The sequence below is a fragment of the Lygodium microphyllum genome, chromosome 22 (genome assembly GCF_053477565.2).
Source record: "Lygodium microphyllum isolate KBCC chromosome 22, Lygodium_microphyllum_v1.1.10, whole genome shotgun sequence".
Taxonomy (NCBI): Eukaryota; Viridiplantae; Streptophyta; class Polypodiopsida; order Schizaeales; family Lygodiaceae; genus Lygodium; species Lygodium microphyllum.
The window spans coordinates 7,323,620-7,344,431 of NC_141156.1; the positions used below are offsets into that span (position 1 = coordinate 7,323,620).

Below are 20,812 nucleotides of genomic sequence, written 5' to 3' on the forward strand. Positions count from 1 at the left end.
TCACTTTACTTCCATTTGCGGGAGCTTGTCAAAGGCCCTACATAATTGATTAGAACACCATTGTCTTCCAAGCTCTCATTCATGGACGCATCACTTGCTCTTGCAGTGGGTTTGCTGATGAGAGCTTTGGCTAGCTCCCATATAGAGAACTACATGGAGTGATGCCACATGTCCATACACCCCTTAAGGCTCATGTCACATGCATTGAATGTGCACGTGTAAAGTGAAAGTCACTACTTTCCCCCTTGTCATGCTTTTAGCTTTGCTTTTGACAAAGATTGAAGTTGAAAATTTGTGTGAAAGATGTTATTTGTGGGGTTAGCAGTAGATACTACATTAAAAATAATTGGAAATACTAAAAAACGATGTATAACAATGTTGAATGGTTTTATAGTGGCCAGGACATGCTAGCTCAAGTGATAGTGAGATGGTTTGTTAAACCCATGATCAAGGGTTCCATTCTTGCGGATGGTGGTGAAGGAACCTTGTATATTGTGAAAAGTGACTACGACCCACCAAGATGGATGTCCTAATGGGACCACATGTTGAGTTGATAGTCAAGGTTTGGGTTGTCCCTCGACTCTAAGAATGGATGAAAGCCCTTGTCTTACAAGTATTGACATGGGTATAGAGATGCAAGGGTTGATATTCAAACAATACAAAATCAATTCGCGTCCAAAGTTACTATCTTAATGTAGATGTAAGGATTTTGTATCGATTGGATATCAGCCCTTCCTTACATCTACATTAAGATTTTGCATCGATCGAAAGCCATTTTACTTAGTGTCGATTTCGCATATCATTGATAGCACAAAATGCTGTGAAGGTTTATGCGACGCAGGAGACGAGAATTCAAAACTAGGTCTCTGGACGGGACTGCGGTCTTCAATGGCGTCTCGCGTGCGCAGGTTGTTTTCTGCGTCTCGTCTTCTTTCGAGGAGGTCCTGTTCTCTCTCTTCCAACGACGATGCTTATTTATATCGAATAGCTCATCCATCGCCCGTATCACCAGTACGCGACATCATATCAACAGGTCCTTTCTTTTGATCAATGGACTTGTACTGGTTATTTTTAGGTTTTTGGCTTTGCGTTCTTGACCATGGCTCCTTTCTTGCAGGAGGGTGTTGTGACCAGAGGCGTCTCTTTGCGTCGTCCGCGTCACCAAAAGACTCTTCACCAGCCGAATCTGGCACCAGCAAAGAAACGTTGGTACCTCCCCTAGCGCCCCAAGGTGAACAAAAGACATGTGGTGCATATTCTTTAGGATCTGAAAATGAAAATGAAAACGTAGTAAATCGGATTGAGCTGATGCTATTCAAAGTTGCAATGGTCCAAGGGTCTGATGTCATCCAATAGGTTGCATGGGCAGCCGCAACATGGTACTCCGTGTACTGAAGTTTTTCAGAGTGTCTCAAATCGTCCAATAAGTTGCATGGGCAGCTCCAACATGGTACTCCATGTGCTGAAGTCCAGGCAAAGTAAGGAGTCTCATAGTGGTGGAATATGATGGTGATGAGACTCTCGAGGAGATTGGCGACCTTTTATGGGTCTCAAGAACGTTATTTGCATTACGTCCATGAAGGATATCCTTGTCAAGTGATTCTAGAAGAAAAAACAAGGCCTATGACCATCTAGGGGCTCAACAAAAATGAGAGGGATGCTACTTTGGCATCAAGTGGTGGATATCATTGATTAATGTCCTCTCATTAGGCATTGTAGCATAGAGAACAAGGTATCCAGGTCAAGGTGGTGTGATGTCTTATGGCAAGTAATGATGGTATGGACTTTGCTATGTTTCTTAGTCATGGCTGAGGCCCTTGTGGGTGGGGGCACATGTTATGTGGGATCTTGAACACTCGTTCTCGTATTACCTCCCTTAAGTGAACTCTTGCATTAGGGGCTGGGAAGTAACCTGTTTGATTGGAGATTTGAAAAAGTGTGTAATAGCTTATTGGTTGAGCTCCCCAATTTAACAGTTTGTAAAAATCTAGCTCTCCATTCGTGTTTTCATTGGCTGCCCCAACAATGATTGGTTGTTTTTGTGAATCGAGAGAATTAGATAGATAGAGTATATTTATCTCTATAGATGCCAAGTGGCATATGAGACCCTACATATACAATGTCATGATTCCAATACATAAAGAAAGTGCTACTGGCTACAAGTAGGTGATTGGGTTGTTGATACGGCTCCTAAATGCTTGGATTGATTTGTGTTTTGCTGTTGATTTGCTTGTAGGGTTCATGTGTGAACCCAAGTTGGCTCATTGGCAAGTTGCTATGAGGATTTTGTGGTTCTAGAGGGGGACTTCTGTCAGAAGTGGAGCAGCGGTGGAAGCATAAACATGTGCTGAAATAAACTGCTGAAACACAAGACAAAAAGAGAAAAGAAAAGAACACAATATAGATGAGAGCTTAGATGTATGCACGGGAAATGGAATCCATATATCTGAACACGAGACAGTCGCATACAACAGTGAGTCACTGGCTGCGTGGGCACTGGCACTGGCTCCTCTCTCCACAGAGTCTGCAGATGGTGAAGATGATGTGACTGACTGAGGAGGAGCCACTGAGTATAAATAGGCTGAAAAAGTGGGGAGCAATAATGCTGGTCGGACAGCATTAAAGCTGGTCGACTGGTGCATAAAATGCTCCACTGGCATAAAATGCCACACCAGAAAAAAACCTAAAATACCTAATAAAAATGCCCAGCCGAGATTAAGCTCAGACTCACACATGAGCTGACAAATACTCTGCTAACACCCTCTCTCAGATCATGAGTGATCTGATACAATATAATAGTACAATGAAAAGGGATCAGAAACTATACAACATAGAACCACCAACTAGAACCATGGATACCCAAGCAGTGGGTGATCAAGCCACCACCAAGGTGCCTCGGAGAGAACCTGATGACGATGTCGATCGTACCAAACACCTGAAAATAGAGAAGATCATAGCATGTCTCTGTGTCCATCACCAATATCTCGCAGTAGCATACAAGACCAGCTTGTCAAAAATGCTCCTGAACATAGGTGACCATGGATTCCCCGCCTTTGGCCAGACCGCCAAAGTGTCCCCTCATGTGAGCTCCAGACGAAAGCCTCCCGCTCTTTGTCAGATAACCAGCTCAGCGTGAACCTGGATGTCAATCCCAGCTCCAGGATTTGATTCCGCCAGATTGAAGTCGATGCGTCAGGGACGTCCCTCTCTGGAATCTGTGCACCTGTATAAAAGTATAGATGAGGCGCGGCTGCCCCATCTAAACACCCGCTCACACTCCCTCTTTGGCACAAGAGAGTCGTGAGGGATGACCTCATCACCACCACTAGAAAGCAGCCGAGGAAGGGGCCACCAAGTCCTTCCCGAGATCCGAAGAAGAGGATCCCTTTCGCGCCTTGGACTTCACCTTGGTCGGAGGATCAGAGTCGGAGTCTGATGAAGGAGAGGACTCATCGGTAGAGTCAGCATCCCGCTTCATCTTCTGCTCCTTCCTGGAAGCCGCTAACTTCTTGCAGTCCTTCTGCAAATGTCCCTTCTTGCCACAGTGGTAACATTGGGCCTTCGACTTCACCTTCCCGTTACCCCTCTCTGAAGCTACATAAGCTTCACCGCCATAATGTGCTGGAAGCCGCCCCTGTAATCTCAAGGATGCCTCATGCTCAAGAAGCATCGAGGTCATATGTGTAAAACTGACAGGAGTCGATGATGTCTGTGCCCGCAAAGCATTGGCCACTCCATCAAACTCCGGGGGGAGCTTGTAGAGGACCGTCCCGACAAGATGCACCTCGGGAAGAGCAGATTGCATGTGCCGAAGCTGGTCCTGTACCTGCGTAACACGAAGAAGAAAAGATTGAATAGTATCTTTCGGCTCAAACTTCATCTGTTGGAGCTGGCCATAAAGTGTGACGGCCCGCATGGTGGAAGGTGCCTCGTACATCTGCTGCAACTTCTGCCATACTTCAGGAGATGTCCTACAGGAGGTAACCGCCGGTAAGACCGCTTTAGAAATACACCGAAGCAACGCCGAGTAAGCACGGGCATCGTCCGAGTTCCATGTGAGCACCGCTTCCTCATGGATGTCCTCGTCAAAGTCTTCAGGAAGAGGAAAAGGACGGAGAGGTCGAGCAATAGCTCCACAGACGATGTACCATAGCCGCTTTTGCACAAACCAGGCTTTCATGACAGCACTCCATGTGAGATAATCAGGTCCATGTAACTTATCATCAGTGGAAGTGCACGGAGGAGCCATAAGGAGAGGATAAGAAGAGAAGTAGAGAAGAGATGGAATTTAGAGAGGAAACACAGCCAAAACACAAGCACAGACTACAGAAAATGAGAGTTCACATGCAATAGAACCCAAAAGCTGATCAATAGAAGACAAAATCTGCTGCAGAAAGTCAAAAAATCAGTCAAAAACTGCCAAAAACAGAGAAAACGGCCTGAAGAAACAGTCACCCAGCCACGAGAGATGCTGAATCAGCAAAACGCAGGCTGTAAACTGGAGAAAAACAGGTAGAAAACTGTCGCCAGCAGCTGCAGATGAAAAACGCAGGCAGCAGAGGGTGCGTAGGCAGCAGGCGATGGCAAAACTGCAAAAAACGCAGGCTGAAAACAGCCCCAAAACAGGTCGCCTGGCTGTGACAGCAGTCGTCTGATCAGTAGGGGTACAAAACAGTCCTGAAATCAGCAAGAAAACACAGCAGAAACACAAATCCTGAAAACTGATACCATGTCAGAAGTGGAGCAGCGGTGGAAGCATAAACATGTGCTGAAATTAACTGCTGAAACACAAGACAAAAAGAGAAAAGAAAAGAACACGATATAGATGAGAGCTCAGATGTATGCACGGGAAATGGAATCCATATAATTGAACACGAGACAGTCGCATACAACAGTGAGTCACTGGCTGCGTGGGCACTGGCACTGGCTCCTCTCTCCACAGAGTCTGCAGATGGTGAAGATGATGTGACTGACTGAGGAGGAGCCATTGAGTATAAATAGGCTGAAAAAGTGGGGAGCAATAATGCTGGTCGGACAGCATTAAAGCTGGCCGACTGGTGCATAAAATGCTCCACTGGCATAAAATGCCACACTAGAAAAAAACCTAAAATACCTAATAAAAATGCCCAGCCCAGATCAAGCTCAGACTCACACATGAGCTGACAAATACTCTGCTAACAACTTCAACCTAGGTCTTTATTATCGAGCAAGTGTAGGAGATACAACCTTTGTTCTTCAAGGCTGGACAGATTCAAACTGGGTTGGAGATCCCGATCACAAGAGGTCAACGATAGGCAATTGCCTTACTCTGGGTGCGAGTGCTCTCTCTTGGAGTAGTAAGAAGCAGCTCATAATTGCCCTATTATCTATAGAGGCAAAGTATAGAGTGGTTGTTAGAGATTTATTCATCTTTTGGATAGGCATTGGTAGTTTATTATTGTCAGTTAGTACTCTTGAGCACAATTACGCATTTCCTATATACAAGTCAAACATCTCTATGTAGTCGCCAGGCCATTTCTGGGCATTTCTTATGTACAAATTAGACATTTCTATGCAGTCAGGCAGGCCAAATAGGCCAGGTAGGATGCCATGTGATAGTTAACTTTTTTGTGCATCATTTGTTGTGATTATTTTATTGCAATGATTGTATTTGCAATGACTAGCTAGTTTTTAAGTGGTCGACCTGATCACATTTTTCTTATTTTTTTGGAGTATTTATAGGTTAGTATACCTCGACCATTTCTCACTTGTTTTTAAGTGGAGAGAGAGATCATCTTGTGGAGATACATTTGATGGCCCATCCCACATACATATTTGCCTTCTTCTTTTCAGCATTCATTCATTGCAGGTTTTTGCGTTTTATTGTCTTTTTTCTCTCTCCCTTTTCTCGAGTATACATTTGAGTTCTCATCTGTATTGTGTTTTTTCTTTCCCTTTCTCTTTTGTCTTGTGTTTCAGTTGAAAATGAGCAGAAATATATTCCCCATGATGTACCACAAATTCAGCAAGAACAGATGCCTTTGGAACAACCAAAACCAGTTGTACAACATGCTAAAGCTGTAGAACAGCAAGCTATTAATGCAGATTTGCAGGCTGAACAACTAGCGAATCTTGATCATTGGGTCCATAGGTCAACCAAAATGAAAAGATAGCTTGATAGGTTTGTTTCTGGTGTCAATTATGTGGTTGATTATGTCATGTTGATAGATTGTGGTGAGCTGTCATGCTTTAAGGAAGCAATGGATAGAAAAGACAGCAAGAAATGGCATAAGGCTATGCTGTTAGAGGTGGAATCTCTCATGAAAAATGACACTTGGGATTTGGTACATTTGCCTAAAGGGCAAAAAGTGCTACCATGTAAATGGGTTTATAAAATGAAAGTCACTTCTGGTTCTTTGCCTAGGTACAAGGCACAATTGGTTACTAAAGAATACAAGCAAAAACATGGAATTGAGTTTGATGAAATTTTCTCACCCGTAGTCAAAATGACTAGTTTGTGAACCATTTTAGCTTGGTTGCATTTGAAGATATGGAACTCATATAGATGGATGTAAAGACACATTTCTTAAGCGGTGATTTGCATGAGGAGACCTATATGCAGCAGCGTGAGGGTTTTGTAAAGGGGAAAGAGCACCTGGTATGTAAACTCAACAAGAGTTTGTATGGGTTGGAACAGACATTATGAGAATGGTATCATAAATTTGATACATTTATGCAATCTCAGGGATTCCATAGATCTCAAGTTGATCACTGCTTATATACCAAGAAGACAGTAGATGGCAGCCTTATTCTCTTGGTTTTGTATGTGGATGACATATTGATTTGCAGGCATGGATGTTCATGCAATGGACTCCTTGAAACAAAGCTTACACAGTAGCTTTGATATGAAGGAGCTTGGTGAGGGCAATCATATTTTTGGCATGCGTATACTCAAGGACATATCAAAGGGTTTTCTCTATCTGTCATAGCAGGACTATGTTACTAAGGTTTTGTAGCGTTTCAATATGGAGGGGGGGAAGCCATTGGTGTACCGTTGCCTCCATATGTGAAACTTAGTGTAGATGATAGCCCTACATCTAATGATGGAAAGGTCGAGATGGCCAAGATTCCTTGTGCTTCAACTGTTGGTAGCTTGATGCATGCTATGGTTGCTACACATCTTGACATTGTGTTTGTGGTGGGAGTGGTTAACAAGTATATGATATATCCTATAAAAAAGCATTGGGAAGTAGTGAAGGGTATCATGAGATACCTTAAGGGCACAAAGGACTTGTGCATTTGCTTTGGGAAGCAAAAGTCATTTGTTGGCTTCACGAATGCAAACTATGCTAGTTATCTTGACTGCAGGAAGTCTACTTTAGGATATGTGTTTACGTCACAAGGAGAGTAGTCTTTTGGATATCTAGGCTGCAGAAGTGCATTGCATTGTATTTGGTTGCCATTGAGGCATGCAAGGAGGCTTTATGGCTTTCATGTCTGGTGAGAGAGCTTGGCATTACAGAGGTTCCTATCCCTCACTGTGATAGCCAGAGTGCTACCATGCTAGTACGAAATCCGGTCTTTCACGAAAAGACAAAGCATATATAGGTTAAGTATCATTTTATCAGGGATGTACTTGACAACAAGAGCATTTAGCTTGTCAAGGTACATATAGATGATAACCTTGCAGAACTCATGAAGCGTCTTCTAGTAGAGTGGTTTGCTCATTGCCGCAAGATAATGGAGATTGGGTAGTATATGTGTATTTTAACTTTGTACATGCATAGACTTAGTTGATTCTTTCCTCTACCTTTAGGCACAATGCCTTTAGGTGGGAGGTTATTGGAAATAAAGTTTCTGTCAGAAGTGGTGCAGCAATGGAAGTGTAAAGAATATGCTGAAATAAATGCTGAAACACAAGACAGAAGAAAGAATGAACACAGTAGACAGATGAGAACTCAGATGTATGCTCGGGAAATGGAATCCATATCGAACACGAGACAGCAGCATACAACGGTGAGTCACTGGCTGCGTGGGCTCCTCAGCACCGGCTCCTCTCTCCCAGAAGGATCTCCACTGATGGCTGAAGTACCACAGACTGTGGAGGAGGAGCCCTATAAATAGCCACAAAAGTGGGGAGCATAAAATGCAAGTCGGCCAGCAATAAATGCTAAAAATACATCATAAATGGCCACAAAAATGTGCCATAAAATGCTACATAAAATGCCCAGTCTCTGCACACAGACTCACACCATGAGCTGACTAATATCTGCTAACACCCTCTCTCAGATCACGTGTGATCTGATACAATAAAATAGTACAATGATGGAGAATCATAAACTACACAACAAAGAAACACCAGAAGGACCATGGATGTCCAAGCGGTGAGTGGCCAGCCCACCACCAAGATGCCTCGGAGAGTATCTGATGTCGATGTCGATCATACCAACAACACCTGAAAATAGAGAAGACTCATAGCAGCTCTCTGTGTAATGTCACCTATGTCACTCAGGACATACAAAGCCAATCTGCCAAACATGTCTCTGAACATGTGACCATGGATTCCCCGCCTTTGGCCAAACCACCAAAGTGTCCCCTCATGTGAGCTCCAGACGAAAGCCTTTCGCTCTCTGTCAAGAAGAACAGCTCATCATGAACCCAGAAATCAACTCTTGTCTCTAGGATTTCAATGCCAGATACCGTCGATGCGTCAGGGACATCCCTCTCTGGATCCTGTGCATCTATATCAAAATATAGATGAGGCACTGCAGCCCCACCAACACCCGCTCGCACTCCCTCTCTGGCACAAGAGAGTCGTGAGGGATGACCGCATCACCACCACTAGAAAGCAGCCGAGGAAGGGGCAACCAAGCCCTTCCCGCGATCCGAAGAAGAGGATCCCTTCCGCGCCTTGGACTTCCCCTTGGTCGGAGGATCGGAGTCGGAGTCTGATGAAGGAGAGGACTCATCGGTAGAGTCAGCATCCCGCTTCGTCTTCTGCTCCTTCTTCCTGGAAGCCGCTAACTTCTTGCAGTTCTTCCGCAAATGTCCCTTCTTGCCACAGTGGTAACACTGGGCCTTTGACTTCTTCTTCCCGTCACCCCTCTCTGAAGCTACATAAGCCTCACCTCTATAATGTGCCGGAAGCCGCCCCTGTAATCTCAAGGATGCCTCATGCTCAAGAAGCATCAAGGTCATATGTGTAAAACTGACAGGAGTCGATGATGTCTGTGCCCGCAAAGCATTGGCCACTCCATCAAACTCCGGGGGGAGCTTGTAGAGGACCGTTCCGACAAGATGCACCTCGGGAAGAGCAGATTGCATGTGCCGAAGCTGGTCGTGTACCTGCGTAACACGAAGAAGAAAAGACTGAATAGTATCTTTCGGCTCAAACTTCATCTGCTGGAGCTAGCCATAAAGTGTGACGGCCTGCATGGTGGAAGGTGCCTCGTACATCTGCTGCAACTTCTGCCATACTTCAGGAGATGTCCTACAGGAGGTAATCGCCGGTAAGACCGCTTTAGAAATACACCGAAGCAACGCCGAGTAAGCACGGGCATCGTCCGAGTCCCATGTGAGCGCCGCTTCCTCATGGTTGTCCTCATCAAAGTCTTCAGGAAGAGGAAAAGGACGGAGAGGTCGAGCAAGAGCTCCACAGACGATGTACCATAGCCGCTTCTGCACAAACCAAGCTTTCATGACAGCACTCCATGTGAGATAATCAGGTCCATGTAACTTATCTTCACTTGAGGTGCACGGAGGGGCCATCTGGAGGAGGTAGAAAAGAGAAGTAGAAGAAAAGAAGGTCGTTTGGAGAGTGAGCACAGCCAAAATGCAACCAAAAACACCAAAAATAGTGAGTTCACATGCAATATAATCCAAAGGCTGACCAGAATAAGCCAAAAGCTGCTGCACAAAGTGAAAAAATCAGTCAAAAACTGCCAAAAATAGCAAAAACGGCCTGAATAATCAGAAAAACAGGCAAAAATAATGCTGTAAACAGCAAAACACAGGCTGCAAACTGAATAAACAGGGGCTAAAGACTGTTGCCAGCAGTTTGATGAAGGAAACACGGGCAGCAAAGAGTGAAACAGCAGTAAATGCAAATCTGTCCAGAAAAACGCAAAACGCAAATGCTGAAACACTGTCGCCAGCAGCAAATCAGCAGTCGCCAGCAGGAAGGACAGCTGGCTGATCAGCAAGAAGGGTGTAAATCCTGAAATCAGCAAGAAAACACAGCACAAATAGGTTGCAGCCTGAAATCTGATACCATGTCAGAAGTGGTGCAGCAATGGAAGCGTAAAGAATATGCTGAAATAAATGCTGAAACACAAGACAGAAGAAAGAATGAACACAGTAGACAGATGAGAACTCAGATGTATGCTCGGGAAATGGAATCCATATCGAACACGAGACAGTAGCATACAACGGTGAGTCACTGGCTGCGTGGGCTCCTCAGCACCGGCTCCTCTCTCCCAAAAGGATCTCCACTGATGGCTGAAGTACCACAGACTGTGGAGGAGGAGCCCTATAAATAGCCACAAAAGTGGGGAGCATAAAATGCAGGTCGGCCAGCAATAAATGCTAAAAATACATCATAAATGGCCACAAAAATGTGCCATAAAATGCTACATAAAATGCCCAGCCTCTGCACACAGACTCACACCATGAGCTGACTAATATCTGCTAACAGTTTCATCATGCCTTTTACAGTGTTCGGGTGTGCACGTACCCTTACACATGTACTTTATATATATTATCAAAAAAACCTAAAGTGGTACACTTTGTCATTGTACCCACACATTGAGTGTCATGATCTTTTTCTTATTCTCTACTTTACACTCACTCTCTTTTTATTGAGAAACTGTTGTACTTCGTTTCGATCTTGGTATGCTCTCAACAACAAGGAAACTATACTTCTTAACTTCCTTCCATCCCACCACTATCTTGTCTACATTTTGATTTGCTCACATCTTCATTCCAAAATCTTGGATTATATTCCACTTTTGCTCAAAGCACACTAGGGGTTGGTGTTGAGAAACCCTTCACCCTTCACCTGCAGCTTGCGTTTTTACGTTTCTGCGTTTCTCGTTTAGGGTTTGCAACCCCAAGAAGGGGTGCTATCCTAGATTGACTATGTCTATTTATAGGCCACTCTCTCATTCATTCCTTACGGCTGATTCATTCAGTCCGTCACCTCTTCTCTCCAGCCTCTGCACTACCCTCACACCTCTTCAAGAGGACATTGCAGTTTGTGGTTTGTGGTTGTCTTCATCATCTTCCTTGTGCTACGGCACCCTTGTTCCCTTGTATCACATTCACTCCATGATTTAGATCTTCATCATTCCATTCATCAGAGTTTATTCTCTCTTCTTTTCTCTTCTCCATGTTTGCCGAGTTCACTCCTTTTTCCTCCCCGCAAACCCTACTTGAAGACAACCACGAACCACGAACCACAATGTCCTCTTGAAGGGGTGTGAGGGTAGTGGAGAGGCTGGAGAGAACAGGTGACGGACTGATTCATTCAGTCCGTCATCTCTTCTCTCCATCACCTCTTCTCTCCAGCCTCTCCACTACCCTCACACCCCTTCAAGAGGACATTGCGGTTCGTGGTTCGTGGCTGTCTTCATCATCTTCCTTGTGCTACGGCACCCTTGTTCCCTTGTATTACATTCACTCCATGATTCAGATCTTCATCATTCCATTCATTAGAGTTTATTCTCTCTTCTTTTCTCTTCTCCATGTTTGCCAAGTTCACTCCGTGTTCCTCCCCGCAAACCCTACTGTCTCGCTGGTACATTATCTTTTGACATGGTATCAGAGCCGGATCTGCTCAAACAGTGATAAAGATTCTCCACTCCAGTGAAGGCAAAGACCAGTGGCAGGTTTGGCATCCACTTCTCTTCTTCTTCCGCTACATCAAAATCTCGTTTTTGCAGATTTCAGGTGTTTTTCAGCTTGTTGCCCACACCCCATTCGCAGAGGACATCTCAGTCGAAGCTGTCCATTGTTGTCTCCATCAGTTGGCACCTGATTTCCAGTCCTCTTCACGCAGTTTGGAGCTGATTTCGGCTAGGCAATTGCTGTTTCTGTGCAAACCTGTTGCCGTACAATCTGCCACGTCATCACAGTCTTGTTGCTTGCGTTTTTAGTCTTTCTCTCTCTCCTGTTGCTTGCATTTTTAGCCTTTCTCTCTCTTGCAGGCTGTCCTTGCGTTTTGTCTTTTTCTCTTGCTACCTGCGTTTTTAGTCTTTCTTTCTCCTACAGGCTGTCCTGCCTGCGGTTTTAGTCTTTCTCTCTCCTCACCTACGTTTTTCTACTGGTTGCAACCTCTTATTGTTGGTCACATCCTCCTCTCACTGGCAGCTCACTTCTAGTCCTTCCACTACCCTCCCATCCCTTGAGGCGGACATTGCGGTTTGCGCTTTACACTGCCCTCACACCCCTTGAGGCGGACATTGCGGTTCGTGGTTCATGGTGGCTGACCTCTTTCTTCTTCAGCAAGGCACACTGGTACCCATGGTTAGATGCTGCTTGCTACAAGCAGTTGAGTGGGTCCTTGATTTGGCTTCTTAACACTTTGGTTGATTTGTGCTTTCCTGTAGGATTGTTGGTTGGGTTCATGAGTGAACCCAAGATTGTACATTGGAATGCTGCTACATGGATTTTGTGGTTTCTAAGGGGACCCCTGATCTTGGCATTCATTATCCAACAAGTAGTAGAGATTCACCTTTGGTTCTTAGAAGTTGGAGGGATTCAGATTGGGTTGGAGATGTTGACCAATGGAGGTCAGCGACAAGATATTACTTTACTTGGGGTGTGGGTGTTATCTCGTGGAGTAGCAAGTATTAGCCCGCTGTTGCTCTTTCTTCCATAGTATCGAGCGACATCTTCTATTCCATGCAAGATGGTATGGCTTCGGAGGTTACTAGGAGTACTCAGTTGTCCTCAAATAGGTCCTATGACACTTCATTGTGACAATGTGAGTTGCATTGCTTTGGCATGGAACCCAGTGTTTCATGCTAGGTTGAAGCACATTGAGATTTAGTACCATTTCATTTGAGAGAAGATCTTGGATGAGCACATTGATGTGGTTTATTGCAAGATGGAGGATAATCTCACAAATTAGTTTCTAAAGGCGCTTCCTTAGCTTCTTCTCCAACAGCACTCTAGATTCCTGAGTCTTATGCCACGTCCAGGATCTGAGAGGGGGTGTTAGAGATTAGTCATTCCTTGGACTAGCATTTCTTAGGTTACTATTGGTGCAGTTAGTTCTCTTGAAGGTACTCTCGGAGGACATTATTCATTATTCTTGTTAGTTAGTGGGCATTTTTAGTAGTCACAGTGTACAGGCACTTTATCAAGTAGGTGATTATGCTACGTGGCAGTTGGAGGACAAATCGTTGAATATTTTATTCATTTGTGCAGCAGTCCATAGATTGCTGATTAGGTAGGCTAGTTTTGCTGGCCGTGCGCATTATTTTATGGCATTATTTCCTCCTATTTAGGCTCTAGTGGCAGCCTATCCTCCTCACTTGCTTTTCAGGTGTTGGTGGGAGAGATTCTACTTGAGAAGATACATTGACAGCCCTCTTCATTTCAGCATTCATTGGTTGCAGATTTCTGCGTTCTTTTGTCTCTTTTCTCTCTCCCTTTCTCTCGTGTTCATTTTGTTTCAGTATTGTCCATACACTTCTACATTCACTACGCTCTGACACGGACAGTTGTTGGGGATGGGACAGGGGATGTCCCCCATCCCATTTTGGCATCCCCTTTGACACATCTATCTGCGATGGTGTTCCGGTGTTCCAAGGGCCTAGGATGGCTTCCTTGTTACAACGAGGAGTGTTCATAAAAGAAGATAGCAATGCCACCACAAAGGAAATGTTCAACTGATAGTGAATAAGCTAGATCAAGGAACTAACTAGGCAGTGCAATGAATATTATTTGGGAGGGGATCTTCCATCATCACAGAAGCTTGGACTTTGGGTCTATGGGGCAAGAAATAGGCTGACACTTGCCCATACCAAACTCTGAAAGTAACCGCACGAAGTATATCGAGGTTCAATATCATTATGTATGGGAGCGGATTGAGGATTCTGAGTTAGCGGTGGTCTACTGTGCACTTGTTGGGTCTTCAGATTCTCCCAAGATCTAAGAGGGGGTGTTATCTTGCCTTATTTTGTCAGTCTATCATCTCTTGGTTTTGAGCCCTATTGAGAGATTGACAGGGACATTTGGAGCTTTGATTGCGTTCTCTCTCAGCTTTGCATGTTTGTTGGAGGAGGTGGTGGGGGGAAGAGGATCGAGGGATGGTCGGAGGTACGTGGCTGGTGTGTGTTTGGGGGGGGGGGGGGTGGTGGCCTTGGAAGGGGGGGGGTTGTGGGCCAGGGTCAGTGGGGGGGGGGGGGGGGGTGTGGGGGCTATGGGATCTCATGTGAGGTAGTCTGTGGTGCGGGTGGTGGATGTGGGGGACTGCGGTCCTGCCGGGTGGGGTGGGTAGGGGGGGGTTTGCGGAGTGCTCTACTGAGGGGGTGTCACTCGCCCTCCTGCTCCTTGCACTGGAGGTTGGGGGGGGGGGGGGGGAAGCGCTGGGGGGGAGGGGGACAATGGGCGGCTACAGGGAAAGACGGGGCGCAAGGCGGGGGGGAGACGCGATGGCGGGAGTCAAATTCCACATGTATTTTGCCTTCAATAAATACTGACTGACCTGACAACATGAATAAAATAATTAAAAAAAAGTTGTCGCCATCAGTCGCTCCATCTGGCCAGTGGAAATGCAATCCAAATCCAGCGAGAAAGAAATGCACTAAGCTTTAAAAAATAACCAGCCAGTGCGAACACACCTAAAACGGATTAAAAAACAAATGCATGCTCTATACAGAGCTGCCCCCCTCTCAAAACACATCACAGACTTGAGTGTCAAAGCTCCTAATGTCCCTGTTTGACTTAGACTAAGGCTCACGAGGAGGAGATGATTGTGCAAGACACGTGAGTCCTAACAGAATACAGCTTCTCCTTCTTCTTTTGCGATGTTGCTCCTTCCAATCCTTTCAAAGATGGCCCTTCTTACCATAGCAATAACATTCAGCCTTTGTCTTCTTCTTCCTATCACCCCTCTGAAACTGCAAAAGCCTCCTGATGGCCACCATGCCGAGATGGAAGCCTCCCCTGTCTCACGGTCAAGCAGCATGGAGGACATGTGAGTAATGTTGATGGGGGTCAATGATGTTCAAGTCCAGCAAGATTAAGCAGTAAAGAGTATATTTCTAGATTTGTGTGTTTAATGCTTGCTGTAATTTGAATTAAATTAGGTTTATATCACCCTTGCCTAGAAGGAAGGCTGGTTTCACCTTATTGTTTTAAATAATCCTATGTACTTATGGGGGTGCATGCCTTTGGAAAGGGGGTCATGTTATTGCATTTTCTTTAGTTGTATCATTTCTATGAAGAAATCTTATCGGTTGGCTGACAGGATATCAGTTACATTTGTAAATAAAGATGGTGAAGAAACAACCATTAAAGTTCCTTTGGGGATGTCGATGCTAGAGGCTGCACATCAAAATGGTATTGAGCTGGAAGGTACACAAGAAAATTCATGGAGATGTATACTACAATTAAGTATGAAAACTTTCTGTTTTCTGCTGGCTAGGTCAGGCAGCTCAAGGACTAAAATAGTGTGGCTTTGCTTGTTTTTATCTTGTGCTTTGCAGGAGCATGTGAAGGATCGTTGGCTTGCTCAACTTGTCATGTGATAATAATGGTTCAAGTTCTATCCTTGCTTTGGATCATCAATGTGCTGGCTTGTTTGAGTTGTTATGTTGTGTGCGGTCTGTTTTGTGCTTAATGCAAATATGCGTTGTAAGAGCTGAGAATCCTATTTGTTGGATGTATAATGCAAGTCCATTCGTAGCATTGCTTGAGAGAATTTGGGAGTTGTCCTTATGGTTAGGTGAAGGGACTAATCCTCGACTGTTTAGTGAGTCTATGGGACGTGGTATTCTATCCTTACGAGGTTGTCTTGCTGTTTTTCTGTGATTACTTGTAATCAGCATCTCTGTCTTTAACCAATAATAGTGACTTCAGGTTCCTTCGTTTGGAGAAAATTCAGGTTCCCAACTCCAGTTCTAATTGTAATCTTATTTGATCCCCAAATGTACCTCCAAAGTGTCTGTGACTGTCATCAAACCATTCAAGATCATTGGCTCTTCACTATCTTTTGTCCACTCCTAAGCTCTCAATCACTACAAGTACTGAGAAAAGCTGTAGCTTGTGATGCTGCTATGACATATCCACTTGTTCTGAAGCTGTGCAATCGCTGTTTATCTCTCTCCCTCTTCATTATTAGGTCAAGAAGTATTGAGCTGAGCTAATATGTCTCAACAGTCCTTTGTTTGGAGTTAAACTTAAATTGTCCAAGTTCTTTTTGACTGATCTAGAGTGAGTGGATGATACATGCTTTGGATCTAGACTGTACTTTTAAAGACAGGTTTGTACATGAGGTTTGGCTTGCAATATAAGATCGTCACCGATGTCTGGAAATCTTCTCATTTCTTGCTTGTAGTTATCCTCCTATCTTTGCTTTTAGATATGCAGCTAACACATTTCACTTTCATTTCTAGTTTGGAGCCTCTATTGTCATTCAGCTGGCTCCTTTTTTTATAAAAACTGCTGAGCTGTCTTTGCACAGGATGAAGACTACTACAAAAAAATGCCAGAGCCAAGCGATGAGGAGAATGATATGTTGGACCTTGCATTTGGGCTGACAGAAACGTGAGTTTAACTCAAGTTCTTATCAAGCCTAGCATTGATCATCGATTTGGTCCTTTTAAAAGTTTTGCTAATAGATGGCTCACATTTTGTGCAGATCACGTTTGGGCTGCCAGGTAATTGCCAAGCCAGAACTTGATGGTCTGAAACTCGCATTACCTTCTGCAACTAGAAATTTTGCAGTTGATGGCTATGTTCCAAAGCCTCACTAGTGCTTGTGGTACCAGTTTTTCATTGTCCATGTACTCCTTGTGCTTCTGTATCTTAAGCACTAGTTTTCCTGTTGTATATGTCATTGGGTGAATGGTTAGGACTTGCATTGAGTTATGCCCCATGATCCTTGAGGTATACAGATAAAGCTGAAGTAGGTAGAAAGTTACATGTACAAGGGATTGAGATGTTCCTAATTGAAAGAGGGAAGTGCAATTTTGGTTATGGTAGGTAAGGGTAACATATCTTATTTAAGTGTCTATCCTTGCGAGTTTCAGAAACATATTTGCGTCTTGACATACTTGATGAAAGACAAACAAGTCATTTAAAGACGACTTGATTAGTGGATAATGTGGGGCACGAGAAATGTTGGGTTGTAATTTGTTTAGCACGATCGTATGAACAGCATTATTTAAGTCCATTCATCTCCAGATCTTCATCGAACAGCTCGAATTTAATGTACTAGATTTGAGTGAAGGATAGCTGTAGCTTTTAGGTTAACAGATCTCATGTGAATATTGTTGGAGTCCCCTGTGAGAAAAGGTAAAAGCAAACCATTCAACTTTCTTAATTGTTAACCAAAAAATATATTTCAGTTGAAATGTTCTTAGTCATGTGATTGGCGAATTGGTACTCTGTTCAATTGTTTAATGTTGTTGCTACCTTATGCTAAGTAGAAGTAGTCAAAGTAAAATAGAATAGACTTAGAAACTTGGCTTTTTTTTTTGGTTAAAAATGCGGAAATTATATATTGATAGTTCTATCAAGTGGTACATGCATCTGAACCTGCACCCCTAGTAACTTGTATCTTATTAGTGGGAGCTTGCCAATTTGCTCCTCTTGTTAGGCCTTCGCTTTGAAGCTTCACAAGCAAATATGAAACGTGAAGTGTTTGATTGTAAAAAATAATTATCGGTAGAGCTGGGTGGATGCAATTATAGGTTCTCTTGTTACACTTAGGATTGAAAAGAAATGCAACTTTCATATGACACTCACATTACACTCATGACCTCTAAATGGTAAAGCTTGTTGTCAAGACTCGAGGTATAGACAAATTAGGCCACACAATTTAAATGCTCACCCTTCTAGCATCTATTTTGTATATAGTACGGTTGTAGTGCATCTATTGTAAGCTACATGTGCATCCATGGTACAGCTGTAGTGCATCTATAGTAGTACATGCACCTCCATGGATGTTACTAAAGCAATTCAAGAGTCACAAAATCTTGGAAAAAGATAATTAGCATGCAAAATGGAACACTTGGATTAATTAGGAGAATGTTTTTTGTTTATCCCTTGTTGGAACAATTGGTAATAAAGCAATCTACATGGTTAAATAGTGTTTCTTTCAAAGTGGCAAGTGGAAAATGGAGAGTGAGGAAAGCATGGAGCAAAGCAATCCATATAGGGCATACAAAACATCTTATGTAATAATCAAAATAAATGTGGTAAGGAGCATATTACATAGATTAGGGACAACCTTCAGAGGCCCTTCTCTATAAATTATTGGCAAGGATTTATTGTAGGTTCTAAACATTGAAGTGGCCAGGGAATAATCAAAGATGGGGGCTTGAAGATAGAGAGGATCAATTGAATTTAGGAGGTCCACCTATGTGAGAACAAGTCATTTGAATCCATTTGCGAGGATTCCAAAGGTAGCTATAACATAAGAAAAAGTTGCATAGAAGAAAATTGGTTGATGACAAGTGTGAATGTGGCTTTGAGGAATCCTAAAGCACATGTTTTGGCAAGGATGCATTGCAGTATGGCTAGAAGTCCCTTTGCACCAAGGTTTCTAAGGGAACATGGATAAAATGGAGTATTGCATCTATCAAGACAAGTGTGAATGTGGCTTTGAGGAATCCCTAAAGCACATTTTTTGGCAAGGATGCATTGTAGTATGGCTAGAAGTCCCTTTGCACCAAGGTTTCCAAGGGAACAACATGGATAAAATGGAGTATTGCATCTATCAAGGCTTGAAATCTAAGATTAAGCATAAAGAGCTAAGCTTCTTAGTCACATGCCATTCTACCACCCATGGTTGCCTTAACATCATCCCCTCAATAGCTCAACCTTTATCTTGAAGGACTATATATCCACATGCCTAACTTTTCAACCACACGTTGCACCATTTACCACATTGGGAAGTTTTCAAGGCTACACCTCACTCATTTTGCATGTTTGGTGAGCAAAAATGGAAGTAGCACTGCAAAAACAAATGAGATTGGCTTGCATGAATCTTGTCACTTTCAACATGAAATCCAATACACAATATTGTTGTTTATGCAAAATATAAATAATTGTTTGTTAAATAGTTTTACAAAGTTATGTTTATCCCACAATCAGTAGCACTGCAAAAACAAATGAGCTTGGCTTGCATGAATCTTGTCACTTTCAACATGAAATCCAATACACAATATTGTTGTTTATGCAAAATATAAATAATTGTTTGTTAAATAGTTTTACAAAGTTATGTTTATCCCACAATCAGTAGCACTGCAAAAACAAATGAGCTTGGCTTGCATGAATCTTGTCACTTTCAACATGAAATCCAATATACAATATTGTTGTTTATGCAAAATATAAATAATTGTTTGTTAAATAGTTTTACAAAGTTATGTTTATCCCACAATTCAATCATACATAATCATGAAACAATAGGAATACATCATAGAAATATGTCCATACTAATGTGGCATCGTTAGATAAAAGTCAATTAAATAATAAGCATGGCATTACTAGGACAACACTTGACAATCAATTCATACAATATAATGGATCAAATCTCCATTTGTTGCACAACAACACACTATTAAGATGTTCAAAGAGAGAGGCAACATAGATTCCCTTTGTTTATGATATGAAAAGAACAACGTTTATGCTTAGATAATCTTTATGGATAGCTAAGTTATTATACCACATAAGAGTCTCATCATTAAATCTTTCAAAATCCTAGCATAATGCATTTCTTTGCCCCATGATATCATTTGCTATTTTAAATTATACATTGCAAAGTGGATGCGAAGTACCATATGCTACACTATTGCATTAATGTAAAACTCTCAATTCAAATTTGTGATAATGACCTTTGTGTGCATTGCATGTTTGTTTGTAAGTGCTTGCCAATGCTAAACCTAGAAGAGATGGTAATAACTCAAAATGAAAGCACATGGTATGAGGTATTCCCTTTCATTTCCCTTACTATGAAAACACTTTTCTTATTCCTCATTGTGTAGGTGAGAAGCATCTCCCCAAAGTGTGCCTAATAAACACTTTGGTGAGTCCATAGACATCCATTAATGAAGTTGCAAAATGTCTCCATTGTCAAAACCCATACAAGAATATTAGGACCTATGCAAGCAAACTTTTTAAGCAAGCTATTCGCTCGACTATTTACCCATTATCAATCAAGTATGTTTTCTTGAGGATGGAACTTTGCAAGTATATAATTAAAATAAAACATCTATGTATTCATATTTACACATCTAAGTTTGCCATAATGTGTCTAAACCCCCTATTAATGATAATAAGGACTCATAACAAATGAAGTCTAGTTGAGATATGACATTGTTCAACATTGTTTAGACATACACAAATTCTTCACCAAAAATAGTAATAAGAGCAACAATTTATTTGTCTCTCTTGATAATAGACACTTAAAAGATAGTCATTTGGCATTAAAGGATGCCAAGGAAAAGGCCCATCCATCTCCAAATTTTATAAATATTTGTTAACAAAAAGCATCTGATGATGAAAATGATGCATGCTTAATACATGAGAGATTCAACCATAGCACATATAGGTCACTTGTGTTCAAGTTTTTGTTACCAATATGATTACCCTTTACTTTAAA

At 42.7% G+C, this 20,812-nt stretch overlaps 1 protein-coding gene across 2 annotated transcripts; it reads left to right on the forward strand.

Moving 5' to 3' along the window:
• Positions 1-719: 719 nt before the first annotated feature.
• Positions 720-17,184, forward strand: LOC148016866 (uncharacterized). Of its 2 annotated transcripts, none has more exons than XM_087662567.1 (6): positions 720-1,033; positions 1,118-1,205; positions 15,455-15,561; positions 15,693-15,742; positions 16,670-16,752; positions 16,847-17,184. In XM_087662567.1, the coding sequence occupies exons 1-6, from the start codon at positions 889-891 to the stop codon at positions 16,959-16,961; spliced, it is 588 nt and encodes a 195-aa protein (XP_087518693.1). In that variant the 5' UTR covers positions 720-888; the 3' UTR covers positions 16,962-17,184. The 2 variants fall into 2 exon arrangements, with proteins under 2 accessions (XP_087518693.1, XP_087518692.1); XM_087662566.1 differs by having other exon boundaries at positions 721-1,033; positions 1,118-1,231; positions 15,463-15,561.
• The last annotated feature ends 3,628 nt before the right edge of the window (positions 17,185-20,812 follow it).